This window comes from Hydra vulgaris, chromosome 01, assembly GCF_038396675.1.
Source record: "Hydra vulgaris chromosome 01, alternate assembly HydraT2T_AEP".
NCBI classification, from domain to species: Eukaryota; Metazoa; Cnidaria; class Hydrozoa; order Anthoathecata; family Hydridae; genus Hydra; species Hydra vulgaris.
Genome location: NC_088920.1, coordinates 36,793,648 through 36,812,500, shown reverse-complemented (window position 1 = coordinate 36,812,500; position 18,853 = coordinate 36,793,648). Strand labels below are relative to the sequence as shown.

At 26.6% G+C, this 18,853-nt stretch overlaps 1 protein-coding gene across 1 annotated transcript in view; it reads left to right on the top strand.

Moving 5' to 3' along the window:
- LOC100212841 (ankyrin repeat domain-containing protein 17) overlaps window positions 1-18,853 on the top strand; it is a 59,029-nt gene that overhangs the window by 10,432 nt on the left and 29,744 nt on the right. The window contains exons 3-8 of the mRNA XM_065788055.1: window positions 6,012-6,105; window positions 6,185-6,291; window positions 6,399-6,492; window positions 6,565-6,668; window positions 11,507-11,916; window positions 12,083-12,223. Of these exons, the coding sequence (XP_065644127.1) occupies window positions 6,012-6,105; window positions 6,185-6,291; window positions 6,399-6,492; window positions 6,565-6,668; window positions 11,507-11,916; window positions 12,083-12,223 (950 nt within the window). The remainder of the gene's footprint in view (window positions 1-6,011; window positions 6,106-6,184; window positions 6,292-6,398; window positions 6,493-6,564; window positions 6,669-11,506; window positions 11,917-12,082; window positions 12,224-18,853) is intronic.

Here is an 18,853-nt window from a genome sequence, read left to right as displayed (position 1 = left end):
AAAACTACATGATTTTTACTACTAGAAGTTTCATGCGTTTAGCAATCATCAGGTAAAAAATGCATTGTTTTTTTCGTTAAAAAATATACTCAATAAACATCATGGCGTTCAAAAACAATTATAAAACTATAACTATTTGCGAGCGTGGTTTGGTTTTTTAATCTTTGGGCTCGTGGTTGTCAAGCAAAAACTTGTTTTCGTGACGGCACTTAGAAATAATTTCTGTTTTTTTATTTAATAATTTTTGCGTACCTTTGTATGATATTATGCAAAGTTTTTCATAAAGGCAAAGCAAGCATTTTTTTGTTACGTTGCTGTAGGCGGGAATTTGTTTAATTATTGACCAAGTTAATTTTGGTGTTAACTTGGTCCAAGTTAATTTTGTTTAACTTAAGTTTAACTTGACCAAGTTAATTTTGGTGTTAATTTTGGTGTTAATTTTGGTGTTAACTTGGTCAATAATTAAACAAGTTCCCGCCTACAGCAACATAACAAAAAAATGCTTGCTTTGCCTTTATGAAAAACTTTGCATAATATCATACAAAGGTACGCAAAAATTATTAAATAAAAAAACAGAAATTATTTCTAAGTGCCGTCACGAAAACAAGTTTTTGCTTGACAACCACGAGCCTAACCACTATATATATATATATATATATATATATATATATATATATATATATATATATATATATATATATATATATATATATATATATATATATATATATATATATATATATATATATATATATATATATATATATATATATATATTATAATATCAGTAAAATCAAGATAAATGTTTTTGAAGTTTACCAAATTTTTTTTTTTAGCTATATAATGAAAAAAAAACAATTTATATGAACAAGAGGATTTTAGAATAAAAATCTTTTTGTTAGTTTTTAATAATTTACAATAATTTTTAACTGAATTTAATGAAAACTGCAATTATTTTCAGAATGATAGATCAGTATAACAAAATTATTAAAATCGTTTTATAAAAATGTTCAAATCCAGAAAAAGGAAACAAGAAATTAAAGTTGGTTGATTACAAAGTCAATTTCTTGACCCAAATTCTAAAGGTCCAATATTATTTATTCATTAGAGCACTTTACACTTTTTATGGCTAAGTGAAGAATAGTGTGGACACAATACATACATGAAGAATAGTGTGGAAACAATACAGGCGTTTTAGTGATTAAAAAAAAAACCTCATTAAGTACATTAGGTAAATTAATTTGAAAATTAATTTTTTTTATTATTATTAATAACTAACTTTTAAAGATCAATGAGTAAGTGCAAGTAAGAACCTTAGGTGTAGATTATCCACAGTTAAGAGAAGCATTTTAGTTGCAATTTGGAATATGAGTTAAATGTGTTTGGTGTAATTAGGTTAAATGCAGTTAAATAATTGGAAAAAGGTGCATTACTAATGGAAGTTTCACTTTGGCTGGAAGTCACCTCTGCTTTAACCTTTAAACTTGAAATTTTAAATGATGAAGTTTTTTTATCTGGTTTTAAACTGTTGATAAACTACTTTTACAACTTTTACCAAAAAGTCACCAAATGCTACTGTAAACTACAAGGAAGGAAAAGCTTGCAAAACCTGGTGGAATGATCACAAGTTTAGAGCAATCCAAATGGCTTTAGAAATAGTGGTGTATTTTGACTTAGAATGAATTATTGACTTCAACAGACTTCCAGATATTTAAGAGCCCAGAGTTGAAGGCCTTTTTATTGTCATGGGTTTACAGTATTCAATAAGTACACAAATATTTTCCTACAGGTCAATTTATAAAATGTATTTAATAAAAGAATCATTCAAATTAATATTTAATATTGAATTCATTAAAGGTATGTGTAATAAAGTTATGCTCAAACTTTCCAATAAAGGTAGTACACTCAAAATAAGCTATGTTTTTGATCATAATGATGTTTATATATGCATATATATGCAAAATATAACATGAACTTGGAATTAAAAAAATATACTTTATGATGTATAAATATTTATGCAGCCCCAGTCACAAACCCAGCCCTGGCTACATTTTACAAAACCCAGCCCCAGCCAAATTTAAACTGGGTTGCTTCCTAGAGCCAACATTGAACCAAGAACCTCGTTTTTGAATATTCAGAGAATAGCAGACAGGTTTTATAAATTAGTTACATAATAATTATAAAATGTATAATATATAGGTCTATTTACCAGGGATGGTATGATGGTTAGAGTTCTGGCTCAGAACCAAGAGGTTCTTGGTTCAATGTTGGCTCTAGGAAGCAACCCAGTTTAAATTTGGCTGGGGTTGGATTTTGTAAAATGTAGCCAGGGCTGGGTTTGTGACTGGGGCTGCATAAATATTTATACATCATAAAGTATATTTTTTTAATTCCAAGTTCATGTTATATTTTGCATATATATGCATATATAAACATCATTATGATCAACATGATCATCATAATCATCATTACCATGATCATGATCATCATCACTATCAGGCTTTACCCTTCCTATTTTATGCTATTTCTCTAATATAAACAATCTAGAACATTTTCTTTCCTTAACTGAAGCTCATTCATACAATATGTAAAGCACTATCTTCTTACCTCTACCATTTTCTCCTGAAGCTACTACTCTTTACATGCTGATACCTAAATCACTTTAATCTTCTCTAATAAACTTTGTTCGATACAACACTTTTTTCTAATCTGTCTTAGATTATGTCTTCTTTTCTTGTCTTGTTAAAGTCACACCACACATCCATCTGATCATCTTTTTATTTGGCAAATACTACACCATATATTTCATAGTTTTTACAAGAACATCTTTCTTAAGAACAAATGTCCTTTTATTATTGCAAGAAGCCGATGTAAACAGGTCCTGGTGATGTTAAGCTCTGTTATTCTTACTTTACTAAATCTTGTATCTTATCTCAGGTGTTAGGTTCTAGAAACTTTTGAAAAGTCTTCAACAATGTCATTAACTAAAGTCTAACACTTAATCTCTAAGTCATGGGTCTGATCATTTTATCTCCCTAAAATAGGACAGAGTTATTTGGAAAAAACTTTTCCTCTAACTTGATTTTTGAATCTAATGGCCTTATTCTTCCTGCCATACAAGTTAAACAGATTAACCCATTGTTAAACATCCAAATCACTCTGGCTTCCTATGCTAAAGTTAATTCTCAATTAAACACTTCTACAGTTCTGCTTCAGACAAGACGTCCATCCAAAAATGTTTTTCAGAACTCTCTTCAATTTTTGCTAAACTTTTAAAAAGTTCTAAATAAGTAAACACTTTGACCTCTCTAACTATCCTTTCGATTAGTCTTCACTCTGTTCTTAGTTTTTTTATATAAAGTTTTTGACAAAATGCTCTTATACAGTATTAAAGTTATTCTTGAAGGCCTATACTCTTCTTCATTTTGAGTAATTTCAAGGGTACCACAAGGTTCTATCTTTGCTCTTGTATTGTTTCTTATCTACAATAATGATCTTCATGAAAATTCTTCATTAAAGTGCCTGTTTTATCTGCCAAGCTTGAGCCACTCTCCCATTGTTTTAAGGTTGCAATTCTTACTTTTTTCTACAAATACTATCATGGTCAATGCTCAAGCGAGCTATCATCTCTATTATAATAAACCAAAACTCATTCTTGCTTGGCGTATTCAACCAGTTGCATCCTTTTACTGTATCTCTCCCTTCATGCTATAAAAACTTTTATTAATCCAGTTTTTTCCTTTGCACATCAAAAAACCTTATAACTCTTACCCATCTTCATGTTTTCTTTTTTTATACAATCTACAACTTTTTAAGTCATAAGTAAACAATTTCCTAGTTTTTTAAACCTAACTTCTATTTTAAAGTAACTCATTACTTAATAGTGTTAGCATACAACCATGTTGGAAGTAAACTAGAGTTTAAAAATATATAAATATATGCCAATATTTAATAAATAGAAAATGTAAGTATAAAATTATAATATATAAATATTATAAATTTTTTTCTAGCCCTGGCTATCAAACCCTGCTCAATCTTATCATTTTGCTGAGGCCAGGGCTGGGTTTGCAAAATATCTCATTTTTAGCTGGGGCCCTAGTAACTTACTAGCTGACTCTAGCCCAATAAGCAACATTTGTAAGGTAAGAGGTGTGAACTTTCTGGTTCTTCTGCAATATTTTGTGATAAGACTGATAGGTTTTATTGGAGCACCTTAATAACTAAAAAAAAAACTTTTTAGTTATTAAGGTGCTTTTTATCACCTTAATAAATACTAAATAAAATAAAATCAAAGCTCTTATTTTAACTTGATTGATTTTAAATTACATTAAAGTATGCTTTAAACTAAATTTGTTTAATAATCACTATATATTATTGACCTAAGATTTTATTTGTTTAAATTTGTAAGACTTTTAATTCACCCTGTTATTTTGATGCAGTGTTAGCTGTTCTAACACTGCATCAAAATGTGTAATAACGCGAGTGTTGGTGCATATTGCCCATTTCTCAAAAAAAAGTTTAGTAAATTGTGTTTGCAAGCCTAAATCTGGTTACAACAAAATTGCTGATAAATAAATAACTATTATGAGGTTTTTTATTTGTTCAATATTTAAAATGTTACTTGTTGACTTATACAAATTTAAAAAATAAAACAAAATCAAACATTCGTATATTTTTAGTTGGTTAGTTTTTATAGACAAAGATAAATTGTATCAAATGTCAAGAAAAGAATGAGGTTTTTTTTTAATATTTTTAAAACCATAAACAAAATAAACATTTTTTATTATTTTTGTTATTTGTATTTAGTGATGTACCAGGTACCCGAGTTAGACCTGGGGACCAGGTAATCTGGCTGTTTGCCTGGGTACCTGGAATCGGTCATTTTTTCACAGTCCCTGGCACCAGTATTTTAAAAGAAATTATTAATAAATATTTACCTTAAATGTTGTAACTATGTTTAAGTGGTACTTTAAATTGTGTCGAAATATTATTAACAGGATTGCTTTTAGTTTTAAATTCAACCAAACTTCTTGATATAAGTCTAAGAGTGTTATAGACTCAATAATCACAAAGCCCTATTTTGTCAATATAGACGTGTCTCACTTAAAAAATTTTTTTTCATTTTATTCACACTACAGTCAAGAAGGTCTACTCTATTTTGGCATTAACGGCGTAAGGTGGCAAGTTAAAGATCATCTGTAAAGTACATACACTCGAATGCAGGAGATGGGGTCTGCAAATGGCGTATATGAGATGGGGGGCAGGGTTCAATTATAAAAGTTAGGAGACACTAAGTAAAAAGAATATCATAAAATGTTGCATAGGTAGGTTAAAAGCGTAGTTACTTTGACGGAGGTGGAGGGTACTCAAAAAAGTGTATATTAAAATGCAGGGGAGGTTGAAAAAAAGCATAGGTACTTAATGGACAACCCCTTATTCCAAATATTAACAACCTATTAATTATTATTTAAATATTAAGAAACTTGCTATATTTAGCCAAACTTAATTAGCGTTTTTTTGTGAAAAAACAATTCATCGCAACAGATTTCTCAAGCTTTTATTCCATCTTTTTAATATGGACTCTGTGCCGGGTACCCGGGCTTGGACCCGGTTTTTCCTTCCGGGTACCTGGAATCAGGGACTCAGCATAAACTGGTTCTGGCACAAAAAAATCCTATATTTATGTTTATTACTTACAATTTTGGAACCTTGAGATATTAATTTAGAAAAGAATTGTTATGCTAAATTTTATTAATCCAATCACATTACCCTTCCATATGATTCCATATTTTGATTAGTTTTTTAATTTTAAACTTTTTAAAAGAATTTCTTTTTAATTAAAATTATCTCTGTTTCTTTTATTAGTTTCTCTCCATTTCTTAACGGTATTTAAAAGTAATGATGAGGATTTAAGAATCTGTAGATGAGAATGATGAGAATTTGAAAATCTGATGAAAATTTAAAATTTTTTAGAGACTCTGTTATAGTCTTATAGTTTTATATATTTTAAGGCCATTTGGGAGTTGTTCGTCTATTACTTGATTATGGTTCTGATATTGAGCATCGTAATAAGGCTGGATGCACACCTTTAATGTTGGCAGCAAGGTATAATTATTATCAATTTTATTATTTTAAAATGAAAGTTTTGAGATGTAAGAATAAATAATAAACTTTGTTGTAACAGGGAAGGTCATTTAGAAACAACTGCACTACTTCTGGAAAGAAATGCAGAAGTCAATGTTCCATCAGGGAGCAATGACGATACCCCATTAACATTAGCATGCTGGAAAGGTTTGTTATATTTAAATATTTTTTCCATTGTGGTAATAATCATGCTCTGTCTACCACTAGATACAGATTTCTTCTTATCTTATCTTATTTTGTTTATTTTCTGCTAGGCCATAAGGAAGTTGTTTTATTGCTATTGGAACATAAATCAAATATTGACCATCAAACAAAAACTGGGTGTACTCCTTTAATGGAGGCTACAAGGTATGTTATGACATTGTTTTATTTTTAATTTGTTATAAAAATCATAAGTATTTAAAATATTTACTTTATTAGAGAAGGTCATCGACATGTAGCTGAAATTCTTCTTAACCACAATGCTGATGTTGAGCTTCCTGATAATTATGGTCAGAGTCCATTGTTTATGGCATGTTGGAAAGGTACTTTTTATATTAATATTATAATAACAGTTTGAAATTAATTATACTGCAATATACAAATGATTAAGTTGTTGCATAGACCTCTATAGACGAATTAAGTCACAGAAATTTGTGTTCTTGCAAAAAAATAAATCTGAGGGTTTATTCATTACTTTCATTTATTCATTATATATATATATATATATATATATATATATATATATATATATATATATATATATATATATAAATATATATATATATATATATATATATATATATATATATATATATATATATATATATATATATATATAATGCTGTAAGATAAAGGCATTATAGAATTCAGAATAGGTTCACATTCTCATAAAGTGAAAATTATAAAAATAGCATTTTCTAGATTATGTATTCACTACCAGAAGGAATACACAGTTGGTTTTGTAGGATTAGATCTAAGTGGATCAAGTACAATTCTTTTGATCTTTTGACAACAAATGTCTTTTTTCATTGCAAGAAATAAACCCTAAAAACTCTGATACTAAGTAACTAATTTACCAAGTAACTAAGTAGGTTCCATAACTTTCAGATTACTTAACCTCATGTTTTATCTTAAAAGTTTATTTATAGAGACTTTCATAAAGTCTTTAACAGTGTCATTAACAAAGGCAAGTCATTTTATCTTCATAAATGGGTCTGATTGTATTACCTCTACCAAGGATACGGCAGAAAAACTTTTCTTTTAGTTTATCTCTTGAATCTAATGACTACACTCTTTTTAACATTAAAAAAAAAGTTAATCCATTGTTAGACACCCAAATTACATTGACTTCTATTGCTAAAGTTATTTCTTTTCTCTTCTACAGCTTGACAACATTTTTGTTACAGTTTTATAAGTATTATTTCTGTTAAATCCAAACAATTTTTTCAGGAAAAAAAAGAATAATTAAAAAGAAAAAAAAGTTTTATTTTGCCATAATAAAAGTCCTTCATATCTTAATGTTACCTGCCCAAAGTATCAAAGTCCTGCCCAAACTTTTACCCTCAGTCAATGTATGTACTGAAGTCCTGTAGATGGCTATTTTAATACGATATTATTATTTTATTATATAACATACATAAGATAGCTTAAAAGATAAGATGGCATATTGAGTGGTGTTATTTGTTTACAGTTTGTAAAAATTGTAATGAGCAGGCAAAAAACAAATTGTAACATTTATTTTAATATGTTGAATAATGAAGAGTTCTTTGTTTATGAATCCTAAAGTAAATTTATTAAATCAATTGCCAGTTTATTGTTAAAAAATATTTTCAATTTTTAAAATTGTTGTAATGCTAAATATATATTCATATAAATTCACCAGTTTAACTAGAGTGAATGAATAAAGAATGAATGAGTGAATAGAATTTTTTTTGGAGATCAAAATAGTTGTTTCGAATAATATATATTGTCTATTGTTGATCACACTTTTTTCCATAAAGTTTATTGCTAAAAACAAGTTGTTAAACTTGTTTTTAACAATATAAAATTAAATATGGTTTTTGGCATATTAAAGTTTTTATGGCTAAACATGGTCTATGACTTTCAACAAGGTAAAATGTGGTGAAATAAAGGGGTTACTCTACTCTTCCAGGGGTGAATCTAATTTTTTGAGTTTTGGTGGATCTACTTAAGAGCATAAACAATGAAACAGCTTTTAAATTTAAGATGTGTGCTTGGCAAGTTGACATATTTGAAATATGTTGACAGCTTGTTCCTCATTTAAAATTTGTATCAATTGATTTGTGCTTGATAAATTCAAAATATTTTATGTTGTTATAGCATTTCAGCTGCTAATTCAGCTCATTTTATTTGCGCACCTCTAATTTTCTCAGAGATAACTTAATAATGTACCAAAATTATCACCAAAAAGGTGACTCTTCCAATACAAAATCTACAAGTAATATGAAACAATCCTATGGATAGACCTATTACACACTAACCAACTTCATTTAAAAAATTAGCTTTCTATTACCAAGTTGATCATAAAAAATTGTTTACCAAAATATACTGTTTTTACCACCAGAGTTTTAAATAGTTAGAGCAAATTAAGTTAGCAAACAAACTAAATTGGCAAACAGTAGAATAAGAAACAATAAATTTAAGAAAGAGTTAAACAATGGTTAAATTAAAAACAATCAGTTTAAAGTCTATTATAAAGCAGCTGAAAACTGCATTCATTTTATATATATATGGACAATTTCGCGAGAAAGAGGAAAAAAAAAAGCGAAAAAGTTATGAAAACAAATACTTAACTCCACAACTCTTTTTTTTAACTATTTAAAAATACTTTAGCAAAAAAGTTATTAAAAAAATCATTTTATCTTACTATACATGGTTTTAAAATTGTAAGGGTCGTAAAAGCGTGTTTTGATGCTTACTTACAGTCCTGTTGTGTGGCATTAAAAATTATATCGTATATCCATAATTGAGAACTTTGATAATGTTATATTGCATTTTTTTTTAAATATACATGGTTGTTAATAACCATTTATACTTTTTTCTTACACTATTGATTGCGTCGTTTTATTTGTTGTTTTTAAGCATTGGATTTTTTGTTACGACGACACGGTTACAACTGTCACAACAACAAAAACATAAAAATGCTTGTGAATCTTCAAGTAAAAACTATAAAACTCAGCATATAATAACATCAATACGTGCTAAATACACATGCCAAATGATTTTTTTTTTTTACCATGTCATTCGCTGAATCAAGTCTGACAAAGTTTTTTGTTCAGAAGTGGTAAAAAGTAAGCGTTTTGACCATCACGAAACATGGAGTTAATTTTTGAAAAGTGTTGAAGACTTTAATGCTGTAACTTTTACATACTAAATTATGTGATAGTGTTTCACATTTCTGGAAAGTTTCAAGTCATTTCCATTTTTTGTGCATTTTTAATAGCTTAAAGATTATCAAATGTTACGACCGCCACTCTCACGGAATCGCCAATATACATATACATATATATATATATATATATATATATATATATATATATATATTTATATATATATATTTATATATATATATATTAGGGTGGTCCTTAAAACAACATTTTTTGAAAATGTCTGCTCAACCACTTAAAAAGTGTTCTATACGATAAAATAATACTAGAATTGCAAAATTTTCAAAAAAAAAAGTATTTTTAGGGGTAGCCAACATCAGACGGGTCCCTATAATTATGAAAGAAATAGTTCTTAAAAAGTATATCAACTTCAAAATTAATCACATTCAATTTTTATAATAATCATAAAAAACATTAAGAAAAAAAAGTTATACAATTTTTTTGTAAAACTGCATATTTTTAGTTTTTAGTTTAAAAATGTCATTTTCTAGCCAGTGAAATCTAAAATATAGTATTTATAATATATTATAATTGTCTGATGTTTAAGGTTCTTGAGCTACCCCTTAAAATATTTTTTTTTGAAAATTTTTTAATTCTAGTATTATTTTTTTATATAGAACATATTTTGAGTGGTTGAGCAGACATTTTTAAAAAAAGTTGTTTTAAGTATGATATATATATATATATATATATATATATATATATATATATATATATATATATATATATATATATATATATATATATATATATATATATATCTCTGTGTGTGTGTGTGTGTGTGTGTGTGTGTGTGTGTGTGTGTGTGTATACAACCCGTAGATGTTGTCTGAAAGTTTTTTCCATATTTTGTTGATAAAAAGTAAAAATTAAAATGCAAGACCGGAATTATTTTTTTTTATTAATTGATAGACTGCCTGCCCCAACCAAACCCTCAGTCAATGTAGCAACACTCCCTTGCGGGTCAGACTAAAAGATAGTAGATGTAGCAGCACTCCCTTGCGGGTCAGGCTATTTGTCAGTCGATGTAGCAGCACTCCCTTGTGAGTCAGGCTATTTGTCAGTCGGTGTAGCAGCACTCCCTTGCGAGTCAGGCTATAAGATAGTCGATGTAGCAACACTCCGCGCATGATTTACAGTAAAAAAAAATTAAAATAAAAACATTTTATTAAAAAAATTAAAAATAAAAACATTTTATTGAAAAAAATAAAAATAAAAACATTGTTTATATTGTTAAAAACATTCAGAATGTTTTTAAAACATTCTGGTCAATTAAATTTGCGTTTTTGTGTTTTTTTTTAAAAACAATTTATTTGTAATTAAATTAATGGTTTTTACTTTCGTCCAACACGCAAATGTTGGACAAAAGTCAAAAGTAATTAAAAGTGACGTATGTGTTGGCGTAAGAATCACTTTTTTCCTTCCGCTCTTCCCAAAGACAACAAACTATAGATCTATATATATATATATACATATATATATATACATATATATATACATATATATATATATATATATATATATATATATATATATATATATATATATATATATATATATATATATATATACATATATATACATATATATATACATATATATATATACATATATATATATATATATATATATATATATATATATATATATATATATATATATACATATATATACATATATATACATATATATATACATATACAACCCTCGGAATTAGGGTCGGCATTCGGCAATGCCGACCTAACTGCCGACCTGAAAGTATTTGAGGTTGGCAATTTTTTGCAGACCTAGTTTCTATGTTTTATGGTTTGACCTTTGTATCAAATAATTTTTGCCAACCTGATGCCGACCTCATTTTCTAATTCCGAGGTTTGCATATATATATATATATATATATATGTGTTAATGTAATTTATTGTTTATATAGTTTGATGTTTTTTTAGACTTTTTTTAATGTGATAATTTGCTCTTAGGACATCATGATGTTGCTGAGTTGTTATTATCACGAGGAGCTTACCGAGATTGTCGTACGAAGACAGGTATCACTCCATTGTTTCAAGCATGTAGAGAAAATCATGTTTCAATTGTGGAACTTCTTTTGAGCTATGGAGCTGGTATTAACTCACCTTTCCCAAACAGCCGTGAAAATCCCATGACTTTGTGTGCTGAAAAAGGTCACAAGGAGCTTGTTAAATTATTTCTATCGAAAGGTGCTAGTCAAGATTGTAGAACAAAAAAAGGGTGTACACCTGCATTTTTAGCTTGCAAAGAAGGTCATATTGAAATTGCTCAGATGCTTTCAAATCATTATGCAAATATGGAAACACCTGATTGTCGTGGCAATACTCCTATAATGTCTGCATTTAAAAATGGCCATGTAACGGTATAATTTTTTTATTTATTTTGAAAAATCCCACTAATGAATTATGCAGTGAAATGTGAGATAATAAAAAATTTATTATATTGATTGTGTTGATGAGTAACATTTCATTAAAGTTTGGTGTATCAGAATAATGTTGATTGGCTAATCAAGTTTAGATATTTTTTAGATTGTTGAATGGCTAATCAAGTTTGTTCATCATTTACCATCGGATGAGATTTGTCATAAAATTCTTATGTCTGCTGTTGAAGAAAAAGAAAAAGAAGTTATTGTTCAACGAAGGAGCAAGTGTTTGGCTATCATTCAAGAGGTTTATATATATGTTTTGGTATTTTTTAAGCTGCAATATTGCTTAAGGAATGTAATTTGCATATGACTGTGCATCTATGTAAGAGTGCACGTGACAAAATATTTACATTTATGTGTATTAATGTAAATATTTTTTTATACAATATCTAAAATTAAAATTTTAAGGCGACATGAAATAAAAACTAATAAAGTAGAATTTACTTCAAGCTAACTTCATAATCATTTTTTTATTGCTTATGCACCTGCTATACTAAATTTAAAAAAACCACAATTATTGTTATACTCCAAAGTCAAAAGAAACAAAGTCGATGTCTAAAAGTTAATAATGTGTAAAGTTGTTGAAAATTTTTGAAAGGTAAAACGTGTAGAAGAATAATAAAGTAAAATTCAGTTTAAATATTTTTTATTTTTAAATGTAGGAATCAGGGTTTTTTCAGGTTAAAACAAAATTGTGTATTGTTTTATAAAATTGTTTAATAAGGTTTATATTCTTATATTCCCTGTTATATTGGTCTTTAGTTTAAACTATATTAAAAATATAATAATACTTATTTTTTCGTTTTGTTTTGTTTTTTGTTTGCCTTGGTTTTACATCCTTAAAGTTGCATTAAATTCAAAACATATGATATGTTAAGCTGAAAGAAATCATATAAACAAATTTTTTTTTTCAAAACTTAAGTAACAAATGTATTTAAAGAAAAGTATTCTTAGAAGAAGATTATATAAAGAATCATATCAGTGTTTTTGTAACAACACAGATTTTACAGGGTATATCTTTTTTTTTAATAATTTTTCAACATTTTTTTAATGTATTATGCATAATAATGCATTAGGTTTTTACAACTTTATATATATAATATGCATTAGGTATTTAAAACCAAAATTTTTTACAAAAAACTTCTGGTTGTAAAAAGGTTTATTCAATGATAAATAAGTTATAATAGAACATTCAAATATTAGAACTTGTTTATAGAATTTGTTTAAAATTATCAAATAAAAAAGCATTAAGCATACACTTTTTTTATACATTTAAAACACAGTTTGTAAAGTTTGTGTTTAATATGTGTACGTACATAGTAAAGTAGTTATGTTAAATTTTAAAATCTTAAAATTTTGACTGCGCTAAATTTTTGTATTCTTTCTTTTTATTATCCCTCCACAATGAAGAGGGTTTTAATTTTCAGATCGTTATCACTTCTCTATGCCCAACCTCAATCACTATGATTATTTGTGCCTTGTACTTATAAAGTTGTGTATTGGATTGTAGTCAACATTTATTTCAAATGACAGTTAACATTTTATGTAAAATACTGAACTTATTATTAATGTAATAATAAGGATATTATACCAAATTTTACATTAAAATAAAGTTATATAACAAAAACTAAAAACTTGATTAAATACTGATAAAAACAAATTTTGAATAGTTTTTTTTTCTGACATATATTGTAAGATTGCAATTTAAAAAAATAAATAGAATATGTGTGTGTGTGTATATATATATTATTAAGCTATTATTAGGTAGCTATTAGTATTATTAGCTGTGAGGGCTTCAGTACAGTAGATATATAGATATTTTACAAAAATCCCTGTGGCCGGCGCTATATATATAAATATATATATATATATATATATATATATATATATATATATATATATATATATATATATATATATATATATATATATATATATATATATATATATATATATATAGCGCCAGCCACAGGGATTTTTGTAAAATATCTATATATCTACTGTACTGAAGCCCTCACAGCTAACAATACTAATAGCTACCTAATAATAATAGCTGCTAATAGCTATCTAATTTAATATGATGTGCTTAGTTTAATACACAGTATTATATTTATATGTGTGTGTCTGTGTGTATTTATATATACTAGCAGTCCGGACCCGTAAAATACGGGTCTTGATATTCAATACCAACCATTTCTATACTTATTGACTTTTATACTAGTTACCTAAATTAGATACTTTTATTTATAGTTTTTTAAATCAAAGTATCTTTAACATAAATGACAGTTGCGTAACATTTCTCCCGGTGTTTTAGTAACTTAAGGCTATAATAAAATATAGCCTTCTCATAAAAAGCAAAAGAGGCACAGAAATGGGTCACAAAACCTAGTTATGTCAAGTATGTTAGCTCTATCTATTTGATATTTGCACATCATTGAATCAATGATGTTTTTTTAGCATGTTTTTCTAAAACAGTCCTTTCAGTTTTTTCCAGCAGAGTGGACACCCTGTTATAGGTACTTTTCTTTGACAAACTCTTTACAAAATCTTTCAATTAGGTTGTTTTTAACACCAGCTTTGGCAAAATTTTAAATTATTATAGCTGTTGTATGTGATGAAAATTGGTACTAAAAAGGTATGTAATAGTAACCATCTAGATCGCAATCACCAAGGTGATAAAAGTATAAATGGTTTCAATACATATATAAAAATACAACGGATATATAAAAAAAAAAGTGGCCGGTATATCCCAACGAAATAATAATTTTAAAGAGAAAAAGTCTGCCATTTTACATAAGAAACAAAAAACACACATTTCTTGAGATAAAATAAAAATATTGATACACTTTTATTAAAAAAAATTTACATAAGATCTGTTATATTTTATAAGCTTAGGACTCGTTCAATACGGGTACATTACTTGTTCAATACAGGTACATACAATACACGGGTAATTATGTTCCACATCCAACTAAATCTAATCTTGTTCTTAATTTAGCTTCTTTTATTCTAACATATTATAGTAAAAGGCAGAAAATTAATTAATTTAAAATTTTTGGCTTTTGGTTAAAATTTTTCAATACTGATTTCAATGTTTTTTACATAACAAAAGTATCTTTAACATAGATGACAGTTAGGTAGCATTTCTCACGCTGTTTTGGGAAATTTAAAGTTATAATAAAACTTTTTATAAATTAATTTTTTCAAAACCCTCTCACATTAAAATTCGTTTAAAAAGCAAGAGAACACAAATTAGGCCACAGGTTCAAGTTATGTAAAATAAGTTAGCTCTCTGTTAAGTAATCTTAACTAAATCTTTCAATTATGCTGTTTTTAATTAAATTTTGGCAATTAAATAAATACTATCATAACTGCTGTTTGTACTGAAAACTTATAGCAAATAGAAATCATCTGGATCGTTATCACCAAAGGTGATAAAAGTTTAAATGGTTTCCATTCACATATAAAATTATAACGGAAATATAAAAAAAACAAAGCAAAAATGGCTAAAATATCCATACAAAGTAATAATTCCTAAGAGAAAAAATATATTTATGTGAAAACAAAAATTTTTCTTATAAACTTTTTTTGTAACAAAAAAAAAATTCCAAAAAAATATATTTAACATAAAATAGTATCAAAAGTACTTTTTTATGTTAAATATAAAGTAAGCAATTGTTAATAAATGTTAACAAGTTTTGTTATATAGTAAATAGTATGAAGATGATTTTAGTGAATGTAGCTAGTATTAGTAATGAAACGACACAATAATCATTTTTAACGATAGACACCAAATTGAAGTTAAGCCAAGTCGTTTATCAACACAAAACATCACAACAATAACATCATAAAATTAACAAACAGCTTAACATGTTACAGTAAACTCTCAATAACTCGAACCTCTAAAGGACAAAGATATTAGCTTGTTTAAAGATGTTAGAGTTATGAATATAATCCATAAAAAAAGACTCAACTTCAATTTTAAAATTAATTTAAGTTATTAAGGCTTATAGAGTTATCCAATGTTTTTTTATACATGACTACTAACAGCACACCCATAGAAACATCTACATAAACATTTACAAAATTTAAATCCATATAATCTTATATAACATATTAATACATAATAAATAATACACATTACCACACATATGAGAGATAAAAATACTTTTTAAAACTATTACAAATATAATATTTAAAATACAAAATTATTTGTGTAATATTTGTTTAATGACATACCTTGAAATGCATGTTTATAAAATTTAAAAAATTAAAAAATGACTTGGTTCCAGAATGTACTGCATAGAATTCGGTTGTGTGAAAACCAAGGATTTTTAAGAATAAGACCAACTTTATCAAATGTATACAAATAAGACTTTGTATACTAACTTTAAAAAAAAAAAAGTTATTTTAAGTTAAACATGTTTTTTTTTTTTAAAAAAATCTGATCTACCAAAAAAATCTGATCTACCAACTGAAGTCAAAGAAACTATTGTTTAAAAAAGACTTCAGGAACTGCAAGCTAATAAGCAAAATTTTTTTATTTTTTTAAAAATTTACAAAAACATTTAAAACAGTCTATTTCTAAACCTATGGTATGGTCGCATCCCCTATGAGCCCCTTATTTCATTTTCTAAATGCCAAAAAATTTATACAGTAAATCTAAAAATAAAAAGTAATGCATAAAATTCTAAAGTTTTATTTTTATAATAACCTATAAAAACTACAAATCACTTATTTACTTTAGCAGATGTCGCTCTGTTACTGTTAGGGTAGCACTTGTTGATGTTGTTGCAACAACTCTGCAGGCTATGGAAAATATTGTTTATAACGTGTTTTCTAGTTAAAGTTTACACACTTTATGATTTTACTAACTACAAACAGATTTTATGTGTTTCATCATGGCTGTACATCGCTTAGCTAGCAAGGACAACATTCTTGCTCTCAACAAAACCAATTCACAACACTTTAAAACCACAAAAACAACATAATAGGGGAGAGTGTGTATAAAAGAGCCAGGTTTTGAAGGAGCCAATACCATTATTTCTAACTTACTGGCATCCGATCCTTATTGTTTTTAACTCTTTGTGTGGCAACACTGGATACCTGTAACCCACAAAAAATGTGCATTTCTACTAAAATAAATAGCGTCGTAAGGGAGCACTAAAGATTTTGAAAATGAAAAGTAATTTTTTGGTGGTTTACTTATTTATTTTTAAGATTAAGTGTAATGTTTTATTTAATAAAAGAAACATGCTGCGTTCTTATATATATACTTGCCCTTCCTTTACACAAAAAATATTAGATTAGAGCTTTTGCCAAAATTGTTTAATTTAAGGTTATGTATTTAACCAAACAATTTTTTGAAAGAGCTGACTGTTTGTGCTATGAATAAGCCGAGTTTTTTATTTACTTTTTTTTTATACTTAAATAATCGTTTTGCGCTTTAACGACTTCATATATTTTTCGTAATGCTTCATTGAGCTTATTCTATCTAAATTAGTTGTTTTAATGACTTTTCCTGAAGTTCTAAAACATAGCTCCGTTTAAATTTAAAATAATATTTAATAAAATTTTTCAAAGTCAAAGTTCTGAAAAAGTCTCTTTTTTTTAAGTTTAAATAATTTTTTTAAACTTTTTTTGTATTGTTTGATTCATTTTATTATATTCTATTATGTATTTATTATATTATTATGTATTTTTATTATTATGTTATTTCATTATTCTCATTCTCATTTAATTTCTTGATTTTATTAAGGCTGTTTTATCATTTGTTTTATCATTGATTATCGTAGAGTTATAAAACTTTAAGTACAATCTGATTTTTAGAAGTCTATTTAACAGTTTAATATTTTTAAAAGACTTGATAGTGTTCAAAAAAAAGTTACGGCTGTTAGTCGGTCGAAAAAAGTTACGGCTCATTCATGGCACAGAGGTGGCTCTTTCATTGACACAATGTTATGAAAGAGCTGTTTTCTTTCTTTTTTTAAAACAGGTGTATGATAGATTATTAGCATTGTTATCCAATTTATTTTAGTTTTAAAATATTACCCAATAATGTAATTATTAAATTTAAAAAAAAAAAAAGTTATTACAATTGAGTTTTTTTCACGCCATTTTAAAACTGGCTCTTTCATACACACTCTCCCCTAATCATTTACAAAATATAAACATGTAGCATAACAAATAAGAAACATAGAAGCACTTTATATATAGCAGATACTGACAAATATCTGTTACATATAAAATTATATACTTACAAAATATAAACTCATATAACCTAAACACATATAAACCCATAATAAATAACACACATTACCACATCATATGAAACATAAAAATACTTAAATATATAAATTAAGAAAGATATATAAATTAGAAACATTTACAAATCCAAACTTATTGGTGTAATATCTGTTCAATGATTTACCTTTTAATGCATGCTTATTAACTTTAAAAAACAAACAAAGTTAAAATCTATAAGAAAATCTGCAACAACTGGGTTTTTAGTAACAACAACTGGGTTTTCAGTAATATCAACTGGTTTCCAGTAACAAAATTTGTTTTGTTTAATTAATTGTAAAAAATGTGGTGTTTAATAGTAAAACAATAATTGTTTATAGATAAGTACATTTGTAAACAACATTGTTTGTGTAATATTTGTTAAATGACATGCCTTGTAATAAATGTTCATAAATTTTAAAAATAACCTGTTAAACAATCATGTTCTTGAATATGCCACATAGAGTTGACTGTGCGAGAAGTAAGTGTTTTTGAGATAAACACCAACTTTATCAAAAGTTTGACCTTTTAAAAAGAGCATCATCCTTAAGTTATTAAAAATAAAAAACACAGATTATTATACTTTAAATAA